The sequence below is a fragment of the Hemiscyllium ocellatum genome, chromosome 26 (assembly GCF_020745735.1).
Source record: "Hemiscyllium ocellatum isolate sHemOce1 chromosome 26, sHemOce1.pat.X.cur, whole genome shotgun sequence".
NCBI lineage: Eukaryota > Metazoa > Chordata > Chondrichthyes > Orectolobiformes > Hemiscylliidae > Hemiscyllium > Hemiscyllium ocellatum.
Window position 1 is genome coordinate 18096578 of NC_083426.1, and position 24872 is coordinate 18121449.

Genomic DNA, 24872 nt, shown 5'->3' on the forward strand with positions numbered 1-24872 from the left:
TGTATCTCTCAGTAGTTCATCTGTGTACTGAAAACAGTTGTACAGTAGTTTGCATGTATATATGTAACTGCTAAATCATAATCCACCATTTTGCTGCAAGTTTCTCCCCATTGACCACAGTCATGTTCTTTGGTATAATGTTCAAATCCTGAGGTCCTCAGTGTGTTACCCAATTACTCAGTCTTTATGTCTGATTCCGTGTAGTCGCTTGCTAACTGATTATTATAAGGCTGTCTAATCCCAATAATAATCCTGTTTACATAGGATTTTCATGTATATACATTTTTAAGCAAGATTTATTTGGATTAGTTAGGAGATTGAGCCTGGTCCAATTGTTTCCCCATTTCTATTGCAAGGAGGATAGGTCAATTGAACCATTCCAAATTCTGCTCCAGCAGGGATTGGATAATGCAACATTGAACACCTCTGCTATTTTTGACTTTAATTCAATTTAGTTAAATATTTACCAATGGAACATAAACAAATGTTTGGCAAAACTCAGTAGATTGGGCAACATCAGAACTGATGAAGAGTGACTAGACTTGAAACATTAACTTTGCTTTCTCCCCATCTGCTGCCAGAACCACTGAGTTTCACCAGCTTTTTCTGTTTTTGTTTCAGATCTCCAACATCTGCAGTTCTTTATTTTATTTCTTAATGATATGTTGCCCTTAAATATCATTTAATGGTGACATCTCACAAAATAAAGGCAAATGACTAAGTGCGGGCCACAAGGGAGCATGTTGCTTGTTTCAAGTAATGAAGCATATCAGAGAAACATGGATAAACACCACTGGACTTTCCAATTGAATGTTAAAAGATTTATAACACAATTAGAAAGGAAAGAAAATGTGCGCAAAAGCTAAGATGTCTAGATTGCATTTCAGCAAACCTTAGAAAGATCAGGAGAGAGTTTCATGTGTTCTCGCCTGCATGACATGAACTCAGCAGAAAAATTATTTTGGAGGGGTGCCCTTCACGCACCTTGTCAAAATAAATGATTGGAAGGTTGTTGTTTAAACATTCATGAAATACCAGGAACTAGCTGAAAGACTTAAGGATCCGAATAGAAGAGAGTTTGCTGGCTTACACCAAGTGGAAACATTGTGTGACTTTTTTGATGCCAGAGCAATTGGAACCTGACATAATATAAGGTGCTGCATATTCATTTAGTTACATATTCTCAGAGAAAGAATCTTGAAATGCAAAAGAATCACTTTCACCAATGCAAGACCCAGAGACGCCTGTGAGATTAAATTCCAAAGTTAGAACGGCAGCATCATTTGTGTATACACTTAGCCCAGGCATTAATTTCCAAATTGGTACCTTTAGCTACTACACCAAATTCTTTATATAGCTCTTAATGTAATGGCTAAGAGATCAGAATAGATGAATAGTTTGAATAATTTGTGTTGCAGACAGGAAGAAGGAACAGAGCTAATTTTGACTTTGGCCAGTAATATAAGATGGGTGATATCAATTCAGTTGATTGAATCTGGAAATGGTTTACAATCTGCCATTGAATCAACATTATCATTTTAAACTAAGATCCAAGTTCAAAACGATCCCTGGCTATACTAATGAATGAAGTGAAGTTAAGCAACAGGAGTAATTGGACAAGTATAATTCTGTAATGTTTTTATACGACACTTTGATTTTGTTACTATTTTTTATACACAGCAAATCTTACAGCAGATTTAGAAGCAGAGATACAAAATTGGTTGTGGTAGAGGAAGTTGTCCAAACTCTAGGCTAGATCATTTCAAGAGAGAGCAGAGAGATTACAGTGTTACTCTGAGAGGAGTCAGTAATACCAGCTCACATAGATAGTTTCATTCTAAATGTGAACACAGAAATTTATATTATGTTTGACTAAAAATGTGTGTGTGAAATACAATGCCAGAATAAGTCATTGTAGACAAAAAATACATTTAAGATTTTTGATAAATATTGCCATAGTTATCAAAAGATTAAATACTTTCTGGTTTTTAAACAGCCCTGTATAAAGCCACAAGACTATCAGAAATAGGAACAAGAGTAGGTCGTTCAGTCCCTCTAGCCTGCTCCACCATTCAATAGGATCATGGCTGAACTGACATTCCTTGCTTCCACTTTCCTGCTTTTTCCTGTAACATTGATTGCCCTACTGACCAAAAACTTATCTATCTCAGCCTTAAATATAAACAAGGACTCTGTCCTCACAGCCCTCAATGTCAAGGCAATCCAAACACACTCAACCCTCTGAGAAAAGAAATTCCTCCACATCTCAGTCTTAAATTGGTGCATCTGTTTCTGAGACTGAGCCCTCTGGTCCGGGACTCTCCTATAAAGGGAAACATCCTCTCAGCATTTGCCCTGTCAAGCTCTTTAAGAATTCTATATGTTTCAATTAGACCATCTCTTGTTCTTCTTTGTGGGCGGCACGGTGGCACAGTGGTTAGCACTGCTGCCTCACAGCGCCTGAGACCCGGGTTCAATTCCTGACTCAGGCGACTGTGTGGGGTATGCATGTTCTCCCCGTGTCTGCGTGGGTTTCCTCCGGGTGCTCCGGTTTCCTCCCACAGTCCAAAGATGTGCGGGTCAGGTGAATTGGCCATGCTAAATTGCCCGTAGTGTTAGGTAAGGGGTAAATGTAGGGGTATGGGTAGGTTGCGCTTCGGCGGGTCGGTGTGGACTTGTTGGGCCGAAGGGCCTGTTTCCACACTGTAAGTAATCTAATCTAAACTCCAGTGAGTAGAGTCCCAACCTGTTTAACCCTTGCTCATAAGACAGTCCCTTCCATACACAAATGATCCGAGTAAACATTCTCCAAACTATCTCTGGTGAAATTATATCTTTCCTTAAATAAGTGGGCCGTATATAGTGGATGATCAGAGTTATAGAGTTCTCCTCCAAATTCTACCCTGTCCTAATGTAGAACTGCATCACTGTTGTTAGGAGAAAAGATCCAGGACTTAACAATAGTGTACCTATATCACATCGACCACAGTTGTTCAAAAAGATAACTCAACATCATCTTCTCAAGGGCAATTAGGAATGAACAACAATTGCTGATCTAGCCATAAATCCCCCAACTCCTGTGAAAAAATAATCTGTTACATAAATTATACAAGATTAGTAATAAGATAGACAAGGTGACTATGCTTATTTCAGGTAAAAAATGACGTCTGCAGATGCTGGAGATCACAGTTGAAAATGTGTTGCTGGTTAAAGCACTGCAGGTTAGGCAGCATCCAAGGATTAGGAAATTCGACGTTTCGGGCATAAGCCCTTCATCAGGAATGAGGAGAGTGTGCCAAGCAGGCTAAGATAAAAGGTAGGGAGGAGGGACTTGGGGGAGGGGCGATGGAGATGTGATAGGTGGAAGGAAGTCAAGGTGAGGGTGATAGGCCAGAGTGGGGTGGGGGCGGAGAGGTCAGGAAGAAGATTGCAGGTTAGGAAGATTGTAGGTTATGCTTATTTCAGGCCTGGTTCAGGGGTGACCATTGGAGGATGCAGGATGAGTGGGAGGTCTCAGGTGGCTGAAAAATGCAGCAACATCAATCACTGAGAAAGGAGGGGTTCTCTCTGCCTTATTCTTGACCTCAGTCAGGACTTCTTTGCCTGCCTTATGCAAGGAACCAAAGAAGAACATTTTATTTTTAAGTTCCAATTCAAATAAGAGCCTTGAACCTAGATTGCACTTTTGGGTTTAGTTTCAGGTTCCTGGAGTCCACTTGGTGTATTGGCCTCTGGGGATCAGTCATATTTCTAATGAACCACTTAAGTGGAAGTTGGCACATAGGGCCTTACCCACAATACTTGTTATAAGACATGGGGAGAAGTTCTGGGTTTTACAAGACCAGGGTGAATTTCCAAGAGCAGGTGGAAAGGTGGATCAACATGACCTACAGCATTGTCCATGGAATCTTTTGGATTTTTATCAGAGTTGAGTGGGATATTAACGGAACCTGTTGTGGAAAATCTGCATGTTTCTATTCAAATAATGAGTGCAAAAGACTGGCAGTGCATCCCAGTTAACATTTCAGTGCGTAAAATACTTGTTGTGAGGTTTACCCAGAGGATAGATTTTCCCAACAAAACAAAGATTCTGAAAATACAATAAACATTTCAATGATCTGTTTATCAATAGTCCAAGGTATAGAAAATTTCCTAGCTACTATCATGGTAGGGAATGTTGTGAAAAGAAACTGGCGGTGAAGGTTCTTGATTTTCATGTTTGACTTCAGTGCACAAGAGTCAAAAAGTATGGTGCTGGAAAAGCACAGCCAGTCAGGCAGCACCCGAGAAGCTCTTCATCAGGAATGTTGTGGTTGGGCAGGGTGGGGGGCAAGGGGCTTCTGCTCCTCCGATGCTGCTTGACTTGCTTGTGCTTTACTACCACCACACTTTTTGACTCTGATCTCCAGCATCTGCAGTCCTTACATTCTCCTTCAGCGAGGAGAAAGTGAGGACTGCAGATGCTGGAGATCAGAGCTGAAAAATGTGTTGCTGGAAAAGCGCAGGAAGGGCTTATGCCCAAAATGTCGATTCTCCTGCTCCTTTGATGCTGCCTGACCTGCTGCACTTTTCCAGCAACACATTTTTCAGCTCCATTCTCCTTCATCGCACAAGATTAATGTAAAGAAACTGCTACTTTCGCAGTGAAAGATATTCAACCCAATAATTCAGGAGGACAAAATAATTCAATTAACAAAAGCACAGATGAAACTCGTATCAATTTGAGTTTTGGCATGCACTGACTCTCACAAGATGTCAAAGCATCAATCTGTATCATCATCACTAAATTTCTACTCGGCTTTGACCCACTTCAGATCCAAAATAGCCATGCCTCCATCTGCTCCTTCAGTTCTAGCAGGCTGTACTTCATTTGCACTAGTGATGGCAGAATCTTCAGCCTTCTCTATCTTACTCAATGGAACTCCTTCCCTAAAACAGTCTGCATCCAAAACTCTGAATCTTTCAGAGCCCTAGCATTGAGGAAGAGTGGAATGGAATCTAAGCATTAGTTTTTAGACATTTTTACTCATGCTTCCACAGATGCTTGGATTCCATTCCATTCTTCCTCAGTCATACCCCTTGGAATATTTTTGTGCTCAAATAAAGTCATCATACAATCTTAGTTCTTGCTATGTATTATTTTAATGTTGTTTTAGTTTCAACTGTTGTCTATCTTCATCCACTTGAAATTGTGAAAAATGTGATACATTTCTTTTTAAAAAGTACAGGAAAAGGAGAATAAAAAACTGAGAATATTTTGTTACATAAATATACTAGACCATAAGACCATAAAACATAGGAGCAGAAATTAGGCCATTCAGCCCATCAACTCTGCTTCGCCATTCAATCATGGCTGATAAATTTCTCAACCCCATTCTCCCACTTTCTCCCCGTAACTCTTGATCCCCTTGATACTCAAGAATCCATCTTCATCTTAAATATATTCAATGACCTGGCCTCCACAATCTTCTGTGGCAATGAATTCTATAGATTCACCACTCTCTGGCTGAAGAAATTTCTCATTATCTCAGTTCTAAAAGGTCTTCCCTTTACTCTAAGGCTATGCCGTCTGGTCGGAGTCTCTCCTACCAATGCAAACAACTTCCTGACATCTTCTCTGTCCAGGCCATTCAGTATTCTAGAAGTTTCAATTCCATCGAATATAAACCCAGAGTCCTCAAACATTCCTTATACATTAAGCTTTTCATCCCTGAGACCATTCTCATGAACCTCCTCTGAACACGATCAAGGACCAGCACATCCTTATGGAGCTATGGGGCCTAAAACTGCACACAATACTCCAAATGTGGTCTTTCCAGAGCTTTATAGAGCCTCAGAGGTATACCTCTGCTTTTATATTCAAGTCCTCTCAAAATAAATGCCATCATTGCATTTGCCTTCTTCACTACTGACTCAACCTGCAAGTTTACCTTGAGAGAATCCTGGACTAGAATTCCCAAGTCTCTTTGCTCTTCAGGTTTCTGAATTTTCTCCCCATTTAGAAAATAATCCATGCCTCTATTCTTCCTACCAAAGTGCATGACCTCACAGTTTCCCACATTGTACTCCATCTGCCACTTTTTTGCCCACCTCTCCTAACCTGCCCAAATCCTTCTGCAGCCTCACCACCTCTTCAATGCTACCTGTCCCTCTACTATCTTTGTATCCTCTGCAAACTTAGCCAGAATGCCCTCAGTTCCTTTACAAAGGTTGTTAAAGTATAAACTGAAAAGTTGTGGTCCCAACACTGAGCCTTGCGGAACACCACTTGTCACTAGCTACCATCTGAGAAGGACCCTTTGATCCCCACTCTCTGCTTTCAACCAGACCTCTATCCATGCTAGCACCTTACCTCTGACACCATGGCCCTTATCTTACTCAGTAGCCTCCTGTGCAGCAGGTTGGTAACATCCATTGGTTGTCCTTGGTCTAGGGAACTGGACTGAAGACAGGTATATGGAGTTGGGCCACAGATCAGCCATGATTTCATTGAATAGTAGAACAGGCTCAAGGGACTGAAAGTGCTACTCCTGTTCTCATGAACCAAACATATGTTGTTGTAAAATATATGAGGTGCAATGACCGATTGGTAGTTTACAGAACAGTGAAATATAACACACATACAAGTAATTTATTGAGAACTATTGATTCAGAGTGTGTACATTTTCTATTACAGGAATTAAGTAGGAAATAAAGAATACATTACCCACAAAGGGAAAGCTATTTTCCCTTGGATATTTCTGAAATGTCTTTCATTGAAGGCATGAGCTTCCAAAATTGTGAAATTCAATATATGTTTGTCATTAAAACGAGGCATTGTTTTGCTTTTTCCGTCAGGAATCCTAATTTGAAGACACTCTTGGCTATTGGAGGATTTAATCCACAAAGGTAATGTCTATCACAGATATAAACAGGTAATGAACTATATATAGAAATATACATTTTTCCCCATGGAGCCACGTAATGGTTGGTTTGATATTCAGTCTTCAAGAGCAAATAACTCAGATTGTTGGGATGAGAAAATCTAGTTCATTAGGAACTCTAAAAATTCCAAGCTTTCTAGCAGAAAGGGAATAATGCCTCATATTTAGATTAAATATAAAATGTTATTCTCCACTTTGGTTGCTTTGATATAAAAGAAAACTACACTCTGAAAACTCAGTGTTCTTAGTTTTAGTTATGTCAGTGGCATCTGTAAATCACCTGAGTTGCTTACCCAGAGAAAAACATTTGTGCTCACTTGCACAATAAATGCAGAACATAGAATCCTAGAGATATACAGCACAGAAACAGACACTTTGGTCCAACTCGCCCTTGTTGACCAGATATCCTAACCTAATCGAGTCCCATTTGTCACCTATCCCTCTAAACCCTTCCAGTTCACATACCCATCCAGATGCCTTTTAAATGTTATAATTGGAGCTGCCTTTACCACTTCCTCTGACAGCTCATTCCATACATGCACCACCCTCTGTGTGAAAATGTTGCCCCTCAAGCCCCTTTTAAAATCTTTCCTTTCTCACCTTAAACCTATGCCCTCACGTTTTGGACTCCCTGACTCCAGGGAAAATACCTTGTCTATTTACCCTAACCACGCCCCTCATGATTTTATAAATCTCTGAAAGGTCACCCCTCAGCCTCTGACATTCCAGGGAAAACAGCCCTAACCTATTCAACCTCTCCGTCTAGCTCAAATCCTCCAACCCTGACAACATCCTTGTAACCTTTTCTGAACCCTTTCAAGTTTCATAAATTCCTTCATATCGCAGGGAGACCAGAATTGCACACTGTATTCCAAAAGTGGCTTAACCAATGTCCTGCGCAGCCACAACATGGTCTCCCAACTCTTCTACTCAATGCACTGACCAATAAAGGAAAGCATACCAAGTGCATTCTTCACTATCCTATCTACCTGTGATTCCACTTTCAAGGAACTATGAACCTGCACTCCAAGGTCTCTTTGTTCAGCAATACTCCCCTGACCTTACTATTAAGTGTATAAGTCCTGTCCTGATTTGCCTGTCCAAAACACAGCACCTCACATTTATCTAAATTAAACTCCAACTGCCACTCCTCGGCACGTTGGCCCATCTGCTCAAAACAATTTATGCCTTTCCTCCATAAATGGCTGCAAACATAGATGGAGTAAACACTAGAGTTGAGCCTTATGAATTGCTAAGCTGCTTTATTTCACACTCTAAACAAACAGAGCAAGACTAATGCAGAGATTCATATTTTGATCAATATTTGTCATTGCATATTGGTACAACATAATAAATGTATTATCATCCTGACTACCTGCCTTTATGAAACAAAAGGCAGGTAGTCAGGATGTTGAACCCCTAGCTAGTTAGCTACTGGTTAACCAAAAGTGGAGTAGTGCCCAGACATTCCTACATAGCTTAGATATAAATACAAGGCATTTTCTCAGGCTTTCCAGCAAAGTTACAATTCCAAGAGGGATACCTGGCTCTTTAAATACAAGTAGTACATGTAAAACTATAGAATTATTCCTACCACAATTAATGACCTCACGACTTAATGCATCCCACACTCCTCAACCAGCATCAAACTGAGAGCTTCTTCCATGCAAAATGTGGAATGATATGCAAGGAGGGGCTCCAGATTGACCTTATAATAAGATACCAACCAGTAAAGCTTTAATAATAAATTTGTCCAAAGCAGCAGGCTATACACAGAGCTAAGTCATTCCACAATTTATAGAATCTCCTAAGCCTGACCATGTCCAGGTTCGAATGGCAGCAGACAGTTAAGAAATGAAGGGAGTAGATCTGTAAATATCTATATCCTCAGTCTGACAACAGAAAAAAATGAGACTGAAGCGCTTTAAGGTATTCTCAACCAGAAGTGTTGAGTGATAAATTAATCTACCTCATTCTAAGGTCCTGAACGTGATGCATGTGAATGTCTACCAACATCTGAATGATGTTTAATAAGTAGCTGAGTGCTCTGAACACAGTAATAGCTATGAAATGTTTCTACACCCAGATAAAGACCTGGCCCCAATCTGAGTAGCTCTCAAAATCAATGATACTGGCATCCACTGGGAAATGTGAGAGAAGGTGTTGAACATCCTGTCTGTGAAAAACAGGATAAATTATATTTGACCAATTTCTATCAGTAGTGACATTTGCTCTCCAATGACTTGTTCAATGATGTTCATGTTCAGCCAGAATGACACAGCCCCTGATCTAATAACAACTTTGAAACCTTAGACTAGAGGTGAAAATATCTACCTTTGACGTAAAGGAACGATTTGACTTAGAATTACACCAAAGAATTCTAGCAGAAATGAAATTTGAGGATCAAAAGGAAACCTCTCAAACAGCAAGAGTCCTATCTGCTGCAAGGCAAATTACTGATGACTGATAGAGTCCTACCATTGTAACTTGACGATATTCCTCCAGGAATTTCTAAAGGAAATTACATCTTCACCTGCTTAATCAATAACCTTCCCTATACTGTCAGGTCAGCCTACATTAAGGGTAAAAAATGAGGTCTGCAGATGCTGAAGATCACAGCTGAAAATGTGTTGCTGGTTAAAGCACAGCAGGTTAGGCAGCATCCAAGGAACAGGAAATTTGACGTTTCGGGCATAAGCCCTTCATCAGGAATGAAACCAATTCCTGATGAAGGGCTTATGCCCGAAACGTCGAATTTCCTGTTCCTTGGATGCTGCCTAACCTGCTGTGCTTTAACCAGCAACACATTTTCAGCTCAGCCTACATTAAGTCAAGGAGTAGTTCAAGGTATTCAGCAATATAATCCCCTACAACAGCTCTGTCCTTTCTCATTGGTGCTTGCCACTATGATAGACAAAAGCAGCAATGTCATTGGAACACCAAGGTATCCAAGTGTCATGCCAACCTGATCATAAATTTAGCAGCATTCATTCATTGTTACTGAGTTAAGATTGTGGAATTTTGAGATTATGAGACACTATAATTCATGAATTACTGAAATTCAAAAAGGATTTAGATTTAGCAAAGGTTGGTGGCCTACTGGAACTGTTCACATTCCAAGAGCAAAGTATTTTCAATAAAGAATGTTGATGCTGTCCTTTCTGTAAATTTATGAACCACTAAACATTTTCATATAGTCACAGCACAGAAATAAGGCATTCAGCCTAACTGGTCAATTCCAATGTTTGTCTATCTCCCACCTATTTGTATTAACTCTATCATCATGTTATTCTATTCCTTTCTCCATCAACTCATTACCTACCTTACCCAGAAAAACGTAATCACCTCAACTATTTCTTGTGGTAGTGAGTTCTACAGTTTTACTCCCCTATGTGTTAAGAGTTGTCTCATGAAATTCCCATTTATGATTGTCTTATATTTAATGCCAACCACTGCAACGCCTATCAGTTGTCTGTAAGTTTCCAGAAGCCCAAGTGTTTAATCAAAAAGTCCAATTTTCAAAGTAACTTAAGATACAATATAACCTGGTTTTTAAGTTTGTCCACCCCAGTCCGACACCGGCACCTCCACATCATAGCAATTAATGGACCTCAGTAGTTTTGAGGTTAAGGGGGTTGAAATTCCTTTTCTCTCTTTCTCAGGCTTCAAATGGGTGGTAAACAATAAACAAACACCTCCCTAACAGGAGGCAATTGAGCCTTGGACCTCATCGAACTATTTGAATGAGGTTCCAGCATTGGGGAAAAAGGCAGGAAAGTGGAGTTGAGGATTATTAGGTCAACCATGATCTCAGAATGATGGATCAGATACCATGGGCTGCATGACCTACTTCTGCATCTATGTCTTATGGTCTTATGAGCCTCGATATATTTATATGTGGATACTACTAGGTGTGATTTCTATCCCATTTTGGGACATTTTGGGTATGACGTGAGTAAGCATAGCTTATTTCCATACCAATCTCAAACTGAAATTAAAATGAGGTAGAGTTTCAGTTAACTTTGTAAGCAACAATCATTTCAGATTCATTTTTCATTTATTTTTCTTAAAGAAAAGTTGTCAGACTAAAAAGAAACAATCTCACACAAGCAGATTCACTCAGGGTGCTGACATGATAAACAGACTGAATTTCACAGAATTAACCCGGAGTTCTGTTTAGAAATGGAAAGTGAGTATGGGCCTGCACCAGACTGAGAAAAGCAAAGCAATGGAGTTTAATTACAGATGGAAACAAAACGAAGGCTTCGGAGAGGAGATAGGATGGCACCTGGGAGGACAGGGAGTGGTTAGACCAGATGTAACACTCACCCTACCACTTCTGGAATGTGAGAAAAAGACCAGGTGTTTGTCTAGAACAGACCATTTCAGAATGACTGTAATGTACAGTCTACGTGACTTACAATGCCTAAATGTCAGATGAATTCTCATTGAGTTAAAGAGCTATCTCAGAATATTTTCTGAGGTAGACTCTTCCAGGGTTGGCTCAAAAAACAATTTTTGCACCTCAAGGCTCCTGAGATTGTTTTGTAAAATGATCTGCCAGAACACTCACTTATATTTTGTTTAAAATAGCTTACCAGTTTTTATATATTCTGTATGAAATAAAATGCTTCAAACTAGGTGTTCTCCGTGTGAAATATAAAATGGAATTTTGAAAGAATTTTAATGTCTTCCATGCATGCAGTTTTGATTTAAGATCATGTTATGAATATTAACAAAATTGTTTTTTAAATAAATGATTGAACAAAATGAAAATATTTCATTCATTCTCTCCCTTCTTTCAGGTTCAGGACTACAGTTGCTACTAAGAAAACTCGTGCAACATTCATCTTCTCTGCGATCAAATTTGTTAGGAAGTATGACTTTGATGGTCTCGACTTAGTATGGGACCACCCAGGGTCAAAGGGAAATCCATTTGATAACAAGAAAAGGTATACAGTTTTGCTTAAGGTGAGTAACAAAAAAAAATTCTTTGCTTTATATTTTCTCAATATAAAACTTTGCACGATTCCATAAGACCAGTAGCTTGTCATCACCTTCCAAGGCTAAGCTTTATTTGAAAGTCCAGTCAATCAATGTGAGCAGGGGTATCCAGTATATAGAATATTACAACACATCATTCCATATTCTTCAAGAATTGTAACATACACAAACATATGTATATTCACAGATGCATGCACATATTTAAGTAACGTTATTGCAAATTGATGGGACTAGGAACCTTAGCTACTTTTTCAGCTTCCTTTCCCATGAAGCCAACTGTAGCAGCTACATAACTTTCCATACCAAGATCAACTAACTACACATAGGCCACTGATAATAATGAGTGTCTACACTAGGGAGACTAAGAACCCAGAGACACAGAGTTATATTCTGGAGATGGGTGTTAAATCCCCATGAAATTTGAATTCAGCTAATAAATATTGATTAAATGTGATCTAATGGGAACCAAATACCATCAAAAAAACCTTGATGTTTCACTAATGTCCTTCAAGAAAAAAAATTTGTAAAACACATTGGTTCTGCATTACATGTGACTCCCGAACCACAGTGATGTGGTTGACTCTTAAGTGCCCTCTTCAGTGGCCTAGCAAGCCATTCAGTCATAGTTACTCTCTATAAAGTTTCATAAATGGAGTGAAACTGAACAATCACCCAACCAAGGATGGACCATCTACCAAGACACCAGAAACAACACAGGCACACACAGTGCTGTCAACTTTGCAAAGTTCTCCTTACAAACATCTCAGAGCTTGTAACAAATGGGGAGTGCTGTTCCAGAGACTAGTAATACTACGGCCTGATATATTCACTCTCATGAAGTCATACCTCACAGACAGTGTCCCAATCAACATTGTCACCATCTCTGCATTTGTGCTATCAGTGGAACAGACCAAAAGTGGTGATGTAACTGTATACAGTCAGGAGGGGGACACTCTACGGAGATTCAGGAAAAGTTGATGGGTTGAATGGCCTCTATCCACACTATAGCGATTCTATGCATCCAATGATTGTGTTACCATGTACAAGATGCACGAGAACAACCTGCAACCTCTACCAATGAGAAGTACAATGACAGCAAATGCATAGGAACCATCAGCAGCTGCAAGTTCCCCTCCAAGCTGCTCACCATCTTAATTGGAATTACATTGCCAGTCCCTTACTGTCACTGGGCCAAGATCCTGAAATATCCTGAAAAGGAACTCACTACCTTCTCAAGGGCAATGAAGAACAGGAAATAATGACTAAGCCAGCAACACCAGCATCCCATGAATAGATCCTAAACATAGATCTATTTGAATTCATTTTTATTTGCAAGTGTTCTGAACTTTATTCAAAGTGATTCAAATCAACAACATGTCATTCTCAACAACAAAACCAAACAAGCAGACAAAACACACCCAGAAACCTTAGCCACTTTCCCCTACTTCAAAGGCATTTTAGAAATGACTGACAGACTACTCAGACCTCTTGGCATCATGGTAGCCCACAAACCCACCAACACACTAAAACAGCAGCTAATGAACTTGAAAGACACTATACAGACAACAAGCAAAACAGGCATCATTTACAAAATACCTTGCAAGAACTGTAACAAATACTACATAGGACAGGCAGAAAAGCAGCCACCAGGATACATGAACATCAACTAGCCACAAAAAGATATGACCCACTCTCACTGGTATCCTTACATACAGATGAGGAAGGACACCACTTCAGCTGGGACAACACTTACGTCCTAAGACAAGCCAAACAGAGGCACGCACGAGAATCCCTAGAAGCTTGGCTTTCTAACCAGAACTCTCTCAACAAACACATCGCCTTGGACCCTCTTGAAAAAAAGAGCAGGAAATAACATCACCACAGGTAATGACATCACCAACCCAAGGAAACCTAAACACAAATAGAAAGCGGGTCATAACACCAGTGCTTCATCAGAGGCTCACTGATGTGATCTAGTCTGGTGACGAAATGTCTGAAAACAAGCCTTCCAGCTCAGCGAGCAAGCTTATATCCAGCACCTCAACTTGAGCTACAAATCTTCTCAAAACTCACATCATTCAGTGTGGCTTGAAAGTGTAACTGCATGGTGTTGCTATGACTATTATGCCTCAGACTCTCACTCAATACTTTTTACCGCAGAACTGCTAAAATGCATCTGCTATTGAAAAATGCAGTCTTTCAAAGTGAGGTATTGTATGACCTTTTATGTAAAGTATGGGTAATGTGATCTCAGCAAATTGTTGACAAGTGTTTTGAGCAATGAACTATATAGGCATCTCATGTCACACTTTAAGAACAGTGGTGGTTTTAGTTCTAGAATGTACTACTCATCTGTTTTACCCATCTGTAGAGTCTTTTACAATTATATAAGCTATAGATACTGGTCCAAGTTAGTTTAAATCTCATCATGACTTGAAGCAGTTCATGGAAATGTTCAGGAGCCATGTCAGTCATCAAACTTCCTTTGCGCAGATTTTATTTGTCAATTTTGCAAGTAACAGAGTCTCTGGCTGTAAGTTTGCTCACTGAGCTGAACCTTCCAGCTTGACCTTCCAACTCAGCAAGCAAACTTACAACCAGGACCTCAATCTGAGCTACAGACTTTCTCAATAGTCTCATCAATAAGCAAATCAGTTGTGATTATAATCAGATTTCGAATTACATAGAAGCTCCCAATGTGGAGTTAGCATCTTATCTCACAACCCAGGCAAAATGCCAACTAAACAAAACATTAGAAATGTCTGCAATTTATATATCTTTAAGTAACGTTGCTATTGTAAGATCTGATTGCGGGAGTGGTCTCGCTACCCTTCAATCCAGATAAATGTGAGGTAATACACTTGGACAGGACAAACAAGGCAAGGGAATACATGATAAATGGAAGGACCTGGAAAGCACCAAGAATCAAAGGAGCTTTGGTATGCATGTCCACCAGTCCTATCATGTATCAGCTCAGGTGCGTAAAGTGGTTAGGAAGGCATATGGTTTACTTGCCTTTATTAGTTGAGGCATAGAGTTTAAGAACAGGGAGGTCATGCTGAAACAATGTAAAACATTGATTAGGCCATAACTAGAGTATTGTGTGCAGTTCTGGAATCCACATTATGGGAGGGATATGACTGCGCTGGAGAAGGTGCAGAAGAGATTTACCAGGATGTTGCCTAGGCTGGAGAATTTCATTGCGAAGAGAGAGATTGGATAGACTGTGGTTGTTTTCCTTGGAGCAAAGCCATTGGGATGTATATACATTTTGAGGAACGTAGATAGGGTAGACAAGAAGAAACTTTTCCCTTTAATGGAGGCATCATTGACCGGGGAGCATTGATTTAAGATAATGCGCAGATGATTAAGAGGAGATGGGAGGATACACCTTTTTCATCCAGTGGGAAGTGGGAGTCTGGAACTCACTGCCTGAAGGGGTAGTAGAGGCAGAAACCCTCATAACATTTAAGAAGTATTTAGATGTGCCAAGGCGTTAAAGGTTATGGACCAAGTGCTGGAAAAGGGGATTAGAATAGTTAGGTGGTTGTTTTTGACTGGTGCAGTCCTAATGGTCTAAAGGGCCTTTTGTGTGCTGTACATTTCTAAGATTCTATGACCCTGTACTGTACTTTCCCTGTAAATTAGGTATCAGCATCATGGAACAAACCTTGTAAACACTTTCTACTTTATGTGATAACATTTCACTCCCTAAGTATAGTATATAACCACAACACTTGTTGCTCAGTGAAACTCCATAATCAAGAGCTCCTCACCAGTTCTGCTGATAAATTTTCCACATATCTTCCTGTATCCAATCACTTCCTGTGTGCAGCAATGTTTTAGGGGTTGTGGATTTATAGCCCTTTCAAATCCTGGTCCCAGGGCACATAACACAATGTCTTAAGTCAGGCCATCCAACTGACTTACAATCTCACCTTAACTTTAGAATTACGGATCACTGTTTCAAAACAAAAGGTCACCCATTAAACTCAGCGACATAACAACAGAGAGTCTCAAGTCTTTGAATCTCTTCCTCAAAAGGCAGCAGAAGCAGAGCCTTTAAATATTTTTAAGACAGAGATGGATTTTTGAGAAGCAAAGGCTGAAAGGTTTCTCTCTATTTGTTCATGGGATGTGTGCATCGCTGGCTGAGATAGCATTTAGACACTGAGACACTTGTTGTCTGTCACCACATGCCCTGAAGACAGTGTTGCTGAACTGTTTTCTTAAACAATTGCAGTCCTTGGAGTATAGGGAGTGCTATTGCAATGTAGCACAGTGTTATTAGCAAGGGAGTTCCAAAACGTTGGCCCAGTAACAATGAAGAATCAGCAATACAGTTCCAAGTCAGGGTGGTGTGTGATTTCTAAGGGAATTTGCAATATTCCTGTCCATCAGCTGCTCTTATCTTTCTAGGTGATAGAGTTTTAGGAGACTTGTTGAATTGTTGAAATGCATCTTCCAGATGGTACCACAATTACCACTGTGTATCAGTGGCTGAGGGAGTGAATGTTGAAGGTGGCAGATGGGATGCCAATTAATTGTCCTGGATGGTATTCATTTTCTTGTGTTGTGGGGATTGCACTCATCCAGACAAATGGTTATCTTGGTGTAGTAATTAAAATAAAGTCACAGTTGCAGTTAGAATAGCCATTACCTTAACAAATGTCAGAGCAGGTTTGAGGGACCAATGGCTGAGTTATGCTCCAATCTTAGGCTGAGAGTTTTAGCAGTATTGATTAACAGAGCAAAGATTTGAATTTAATGGCTGCCGGGTGAAAAAAAATGGATGTTTTCAACACATTGTTATATCAATATTTTCATTGAATTTTGACATGTTTCAGACAAGTTCAGAAAAGGTCTGTTTCACAGCCTTTTTTTAATGGGTTGTACTATTTCTAATACAGTGCTACCATAATTTGTGTCTGCCTTCAATATTTTTACATTCAATGATTTAACAAGTTACCTTGTTGGTAAAGAAAATCACGTGACTGTAAGTGACTCTGCTATAGCCTGTTTGCATTGACAGTTATGGAACACTAAGATTTGATCTTTCTTCCAGGAATTGAGACAAAACTTACATACAGAATCAAAACGCACTAAAAGACCCAGACTTTTACTCTCAGCTGCATTGCCTGCTAGTAAGGCTAAAATTGATGCTGGTTTTGAGGTGAAGAAAGTTGGTCAGTAAGTATTAATTATTTCAGCACAGAAATATCTGCTTGCAACTTTTACAGTTGGATGTCAAGTGGCAGTCTGGATCAACTCCATGTACTCATGAAATCCTGGATGGTTGAGATTAAGTCTGGATTGGGCAAAACTGTTATTTCATTGAGAAAAATTGGGAATGAGACATTGCCAACAGTTTGGATATAACCAACCAGTTGGCACAATGACTCAGTGGTTAGGAGCACTACCTCATTGCATTAGCAACCCGGGTTTGATACCACCCTCGGGCAACTGTATGGAGTTTGCACATTCTCCATGTCTGCGTGGGTTTCCTCCAGGTTCTCCAATTTCCTCCCACAATCCAAAGATGTGCAGGTTAGGTGGGGACCATGCTAAATTACCCATAGTGTCCAGGGATGTGCAGGCTAGATGGATTACCCACTGGTTACAGGAAAAGGGTAGGTGTCTGAGTGGAATACTGTTCAGAGGGGTGGTATGGACTCAATGGGTCAAATGGTCTGCTTCACAAAACAGTAGGGGATCTGTGATAACCAAGGTTGAAATGATGAAGCGATGAACACAAACAGCAAGCCAGAGATGGCAAGCTAGGATTTTATTAATGCACTAAATGTAAAGATCTCTCAAAACAAAAAGGATCATTTTAAAGCACCTTACGTGGCCTTGAGCACTTTCTCACTGGCTTTTCAGGCAGTTTTGACTTTTTGGATTGTGGTCATTATTTTAATGTAATACAATGGCATAATACATGGGGAAGATTGTACAAAACATCTTTCCTTAATTTAACTGGGAAATTGGAGTCTTAATCTATTATGGGGTAGTTTCCAACTAGAAATTTCTTGGGGTTATTCACATTCCAATGTCATAACTGGTGCATAACCCTTCTACTAAGTATTAATAGGATCAAAATTCCATTGCTATGCGGGTCTTGACTATATCTTAAAAGAAAAAATGAACTAGTGCTAAAATAGTGAGGCAAACAATTGGGAATGTTTTGTAACTAAATTGAATACACATAATCCAAAAAATTCCAATTTATCATTGGTTATTCATAATGTAATTTACTGCATTTTTATTCTCCAGCTACCTGGATTCAATCCATGTGATGACATACGATTTTCAGAGTGCCTGGAACACATTCGCTACACATAACAATCCCTTGTTTCATGCCAATCCAAAGCAGCGTGAATCTACATTTTTCAACATGGTACGCATACATTAAACTCACATTGAGCTTGTATTCAAAAATGGCAACACAGACAGATTCAATTTACAACTGCTGGAACATTGGCTTCTTTAAAAAAGATTGGAAAAGATGTTTCTTCTTGAACTCTGATGGAAAAAACAAATCAAAAAATCAGTGAATGATGAATTACAGTCAAATTAAATTTTGCCTCCTGGATTATCTATTGGTTTGCTCGAATTGATTTATGATAGCTGACTTCAAACCACAGAAATGCGCATTATAGCCTGGACACAATGTTGGTATGAGATGTATTGTTTCAAAGAATTCGTCTGGTCACTTTGTTACTTCATTTTCGCTGTTCAGTTGGTCAGCATGCTGTTTACTTGCGTACAGACATGGCGAGAAAGTTCTTTTGATGCTAACTACAATAGTGGATGACTGGTGGACAAGCGATTGATAAAACTGAATTGCATTGGGTTTATGAAGATTGCAGGATTCCTTAAGGCCAGGATGTTGCTGGCTACACCCATGTCTCCCTACGGATTCTTTGATACAGTGAAAACAGGTTTATAAATTCATAAATCCATCTAAGGCTGTTGAACTAGCATGCCATCATCAACAACACCTCATATACTGTAGTTGGTTTTCAAATATCAGTCTAATATTCTCCCCAATGTTTGTTCTTGTACGACTAGTGAAAGCTTAACAGCCTGGCAGCAAGGGCTAGATTTTGTACACCTAGCTAATAACAATTCTTAGACATCATTCCATAAAGTTACAGGGCCATAAAGAAAGTCAAAGGAAGGCATTAATTGCTCACCTTTTTTTAAAGAGCTAACAGATATGCTGAAATGATACTGTGGCTTAACGGGTTAAAGTACCTGCCTTGTAAATGGGAAATCCTGAGTTTGGATCTCAGAGGGAACCTTTTGCTCAAATGTGATTCTGAAATAACCTGACATACACACTTTATAGGTTGTACTTGTGAGAGAACCTCTGAACCAGAGGACTGTGTCCAAGTCCCACCTCTAAAAGGTGGGTAATAAATAACATCCCTGAATGGGTTGATAAGAAATTTTTAAAAAAGCAAAAACACAGGTACATGCTTCTTCAATGCGTGGAGTGGAGTTGCATGCTAGCTCCACATCCTGGAAAGTTGAATTTTCCACTTTAGCTGCATCTGGAAAGTTAATAAAATTGGAGAATTCAGAGAATTCTGATTCACCTAAGGTTAATAATTACCCAGATGTAGTTAGAGAATTAAAAATCTATTCCTTTTCTGTTAAACACACCCCGTGACACACCATTGACATCCTCCATAGCTACACTGCAGATCTGACACCAACCCTCTTCCTAGAACCATTGCCTCACCAATCCAATCAGATTCTGCTGAAACCAACACTCCACCCAACCTTTTAACCTTTACCCGATCAGAATCTGCTGAACCTGACATCCTCAAAATGACACCCCAGATACATCACCTTTCCTGGCTGGACCTCAACATCATCTCTGTTCCAATCCCAGTTTGAGACACTCAATGACACTCCCAACTCCACTCAATGACCTTGCCCCTCAAACTACATTAAAAACTCTTTAGTCTAAAGGTTTCCACCCAAATGTTGAAACATGGAGGAGAAAGGTGTTGGGGGGGTTCAACTGAGAGCTCTTGATATGCTCATAATTGTTAATCTGTTTGAAAATGGGAGTGAGCAAACTGAGCTGCAAATTGCAATTTGGAACAGGAGTTTCTTCATGGCCTTTGGGAACCTAACTTCAGGGTCAAGTGAAGGTAAAGCTTGCTCCGTGTGTGAAACAGTCAGCTAACAGTGCTTTTCCTCGGATTAGCAAGTAGTGGCCAGAGAGTGGGCTCATTATAGTTAGGGATAGCAGGCAAAAGGGCAGTTGAAACTGGAGAGCTAAGGATAGCAGGTACTCTGGTACTGAAAAAAAAACTGAACATTGGTTTTGTTGAAGAGAGTGAGTGAATTAATATGCCTGAGCAATTAGGGATGGGTAACAAATTTGTGAGAAGATTTGTAGCTCGGGTGCTCGTTATTGTGGTTCTGTTCGACGAGCTGGGAATTTGTGTTGCAGACGTTTCGTCCCCTGTCTAGGTGACATCCTCAGTGCGTGGGAGCCTCCTGTGAAGTGCTTCTGTGATTTATAGTGATTTATCTCTGCCGCTTCCAGTTGTCAGTTCCAGCTGTCCACTGTGGTGGCCAGTATATTGGGTCCAAGTTGATGTGCTTATTGATTGAATCTGTGGATGGATGCCATGCCTCTAGGAATTCCCTAGCTGTTCTCTGTTTGGCTTGTCCTATAATAGTAATGTTGTCCCAGTCGAACTCATGTTACTTGTCATCTGCGTGTGTGGCAACTAAGGATAGCTGGTCGTGTTGTTTCGTGGCTAGTTGGTGTTCATGGATACGCATCATCAGCTGTCTTCCTGTTTGTCCTATGTAGTGTTTTGTGCAGTCCTTGCATGGGATTTTGTACACTACGTTGGTTTTGCTCATGCTGGGTATCGGGTCCTTTGTCCTGGTGAGTTGTCTGAGAGTGGCTGTTGGTTTGTGTGCTGTTATGAGTCCTAGTAGTCGTAGTAGTCTGACTGTCAGTTCAGAAATGTTCTTGATGTATGGTAACGTGGCTAGTCCTTTGGATTGTGGCATGTCCTCATTCCGTTGTCTTTCCCTTAGGCATCTGTTGATGAAATTGCGGGGGTATCCGTTTTTGGCGAATATATTGTGGAGGTGTTCTTCTTCCTCTTTTTGCAGTTCTGGTGTGCTGCAATGTGTTGTGGCCCTTTTGAACAGTGTCTTGATGCAACTTCTTTTGTGTGTGTTGGGGTGGTTGCTTTCATAGTTCAGGACTTGGTCTGTGTGTGTGGCTTTCTTATATACCTTTGTAGTGAATTCTCTGTTCGGTGTTCTCTGTACCATCATGTCTAGGAATGGGAGTTGGTTGTCCTTTTCTTCCTCTCTAGTGAATCTGATGCCTGTGACTGTGCCGTTGATGATTCGGTGTGTGTTTTCTACAACACCACATTCAGAGGAATCAGATTACTAGAGAGGAAGAAAAGGACAACCAACTCCCATTCCTAGACATGATGGTACAGAGAACACCGAACAGAGAATTCACCACAAAGGTATATAGGAAAGCCACACACACAGACCAAGTCCTGAACTATGAAAGCAACCACCCCAACACACACAAAAGAAGTTGCATCAAGACACTGTTCAAAAAGGCCACAACACACTGCAGCACACCAGAATTGCAAAAGGAGGAAAAAGAACACCTCTACATTGTATTCGCCAAAAATAGATACCCCCGCAAGTCCACACTGTAAGTAATCTAATCTAATCAACAGATGCCTAAGGGAAAGACAACAGAATGAGGACATGCCACAATCCAAAGGACTAGCCACACTACCATACATCAAGAACATTTCTGAACTGATGGCCAGACTACTACGACCACTAGGACTCATAACAGCACACAAACCAACAGCCATTCTCAGACAACAACTCACCAGGACAAAGGACCCGATACCCAGCATGAGCAAAACCAACATAGTGTACAAAATCCCATGCAAGGACTGCACAAAACACTACATAGGACAAACAGGAAGACAGCTAATGATGCGTATCCATGAACACCAACTAGCCACGAAACGACACGACCAGCTATCCTTAGTCGCCACACACGTGGATGACAAGCAACATGAGTTCGACTGGGACAACACTACTATTATAGGACAAGCCAAACAGAGAGCAGCCAGGGAATTCCTAGAGGCATGGCACTCATCCACAGATTCTATCAACAAACACATCAACCTGGACCCAATATACCGGCCACTGTAGCAGACAGCTGGAACTGACAACTGGAAGCGATAGAGGCAAACCACTATAAATGCTGGAGGAACCAGCACAGAAGCACTTCACAGGAGGCTCCCAAGTACTGAGGATGTCACCTAGATAGGGGACGAAACGTCTGCAACACAAATTCCCAGCTCGGTGAACAGAACCACAACAATGGGTAACAAATGCTGGACACCCTCATCCCATGATGAACAAAACAGTTTAGTTGGTGCTATGTAAGGTGAAAGTTGTCTTTTTCAGGATTTTGTAGAGATTTGAGTGATTTGAAGGGATGTCTTACTGTGGCACTCCTGAAGAGATTAAACATCTTTCTGCACTGTATCCAGATCTTAGTGTAAATGTTGCTCTCACTGATGTGCACCACCTTTTTTGGTACGAACTGACCATCTAAGGCATAGATCCAGTCTTCAGCTTACGTCATCGGCATTTCCACTGAACTGCTGAAACAAGACCTTGAAAGTTGTATTAGTATTCTTATTGCCTCCTTCAGATCCACAATGTACAATTCCTGTTTGGCCACAATTCCTCTTCCTCTTCCTCTTTCCTTTACATCTCTGCAGGATCTTACAGAAATGGTTCATTTCCATCTCAGTGGGCAAGCTGCCAATAGGAATTGTGTTTTCTGCTGACATTTGCTTATGACAGGTCAGCCAGAAAATGGGTCTGGTTCTCCAATCACATCGCTGTGTAGCAATTGGTGTCCTAGAAACTGCCCTCAGTTACTAAGGGGAGGAAAAGCACAAACCCCATACATGGGCAGTAGCTTAGAGTGAGCAGAGATTGATTGTAATGTAACATTTTGCAATGTGTGATATTAACTTACAGATTTCATAGAACATAACATGGCAGAAACATCTTCATTGTTTTGATATTCAGAAAGACAGCATGGAGATTTTTTAACTAAGGTAAATAGAAAGTGGGCACAGGGTAGTTTGTCCATTTAATATTAAATAAATGTGTCTGTTGATCAATAGCATAAACTGATACCAGCGAAGCTGATATATTCAAGAATATTTTAATGTAATCACATCATTATGTTCCAAAGGTCTTTCTACATTAGGCTGTTTTGCAGATGGCACACCATCCCTTGTACAAGTAATCATTTACAGAGAATCAAATGACAATAAGTAGTAGGAAATCCCCAAATGCGATTAGCTCATTTTTCTTATTGCTTCTGCTGTAGGAATTTGCTGCCAAATACTGGAGAGAAAATGGTTTACCAGCAGAAAAACTGATGATTGGATTCCCAACATACGGACGAACCTTCATGCTTAAGAGTTCCGCCAATAACAGTGGTGGTGCCCCGATAGTTGGACCAGGCCCAGCTGGTATCTATACAAGAGATCCTGGCTACTGGGCTTATTACGAGGTGAGGAAGCTTGAGTACATTTTTCCTCACATGTTATGGTTGCTGAATTAACAATCTTGAGAATGAGAGTTCAAATCCCAGCATGATTTGAATTCGCTTATAAAAGCCGAGGAATGAAGTGTTGTTTGTCATAGAAATCTAATTGTTTTCAGTCAGATTCTTTAAGGGAAGGAGACTTAGCGTCCTAGCCTCCATATATGTCTCCAGTCTCAATGTAGTTAATTCTTAATTGCTTGTGAAGTAGTCCAGCAAATCACTCAGTTGTATTCTTCAGGAAAGACAGGGTAGAGCAATAATATCCAGATCGTTAGACATTTTGAAAAGCCATGAAAGGTATGAATATCTCAATGCTTCAACTGAAGAATGAATAATGCTTCCCAGTAATATCTCTTAATCCTTTAAAGTGGTCTTTTCAAGACCATCCCAGTCTACTCTCAATCAGTAAAGTGAAGGAAGGTGTCATCATCAGTACTATGATGCAGCACCTGCTCAGCAATAACCTGCTCAGTGATGTCCAATCCAGATTCTGCCAGGGACACCCAGCTCTTGACCTCATTACAGCCTTGGTTCAAACATGGACAAAAGAGGTGAGGGGAGAGGGACAGCCCTTGATATCAAGGCCTTGACCACATGTGGCATCAAGGAGCAAGGAATCATTTGGTGTTTGGGATAGACTCTCTGCTGGTTGGAGTCATACTTGGTACATAGGAAAATGGTTGTGATTGTTGGGGATCAGTCATCTCAGCTCCAGGACATCTCTGCAGGGGTTTCTCAGGGTAATGTAGGAGGCTCAGCCATCTTCAGCTGTTTCAGTATCCTTCCTTCCATCATAAAGTCAGGAGTGAGATGTTCATTCATGATTGCACCATGTTCAGCACCATTTGTGACTTCTCAGATACTAAAGCAATCCATTTTCAAATGCAGCAGGATCAGGACAATATCCAGACTTGGGCTGACAAGTGGCAAGTAATATTTGTGCCTCATAAATGCCAGGCAATGACCCTGAGTCATAAGAGACAATCTAACCACTATCTCTTGACATTCAGTTATGTTACCACCACTGAATCCACCACTATCAACATCCTGGGGGCTAACATTGACCAAAAACTCAACTGGATTCACTATATAAACATAATGGCTACAACAGCAAGTCACAGGCTAGGAATACTGTGGCAATGTACTCACCTCCTGAGTCCCCAAAGCCTGTCCATCTACAAGCCACAAGTCAGGAGTGTGTTGGACTGCTTCCCATTTGCCTGGATGGGTGCAGGTGCAAAACACCATCCAGGACAAAGTAGTTTGCTTGATTGGCATCAGATCCA

At 40.4% G+C, this 24872-nt stretch overlaps 1 protein-coding gene across 1 annotated transcript in view; it reads left to right on the top strand.

Moving 5' to 3' along the window:
* LOC132828104 (acidic mammalian chitinase-like) overlaps nt 1–24872 on the top strand; it is a 130736-nt gene that overhangs the window by 94706 nt on the left and 11158 nt on the right. The window contains exon 9 of the mRNA XM_060845013.1: nt 23365–23550. Coding sequence (XP_060700996.1) covers nt 23365–23550 — 186 coding nt within the window. The remainder of the gene's footprint in view (nt 1–23364; nt 23551–24872) is intronic.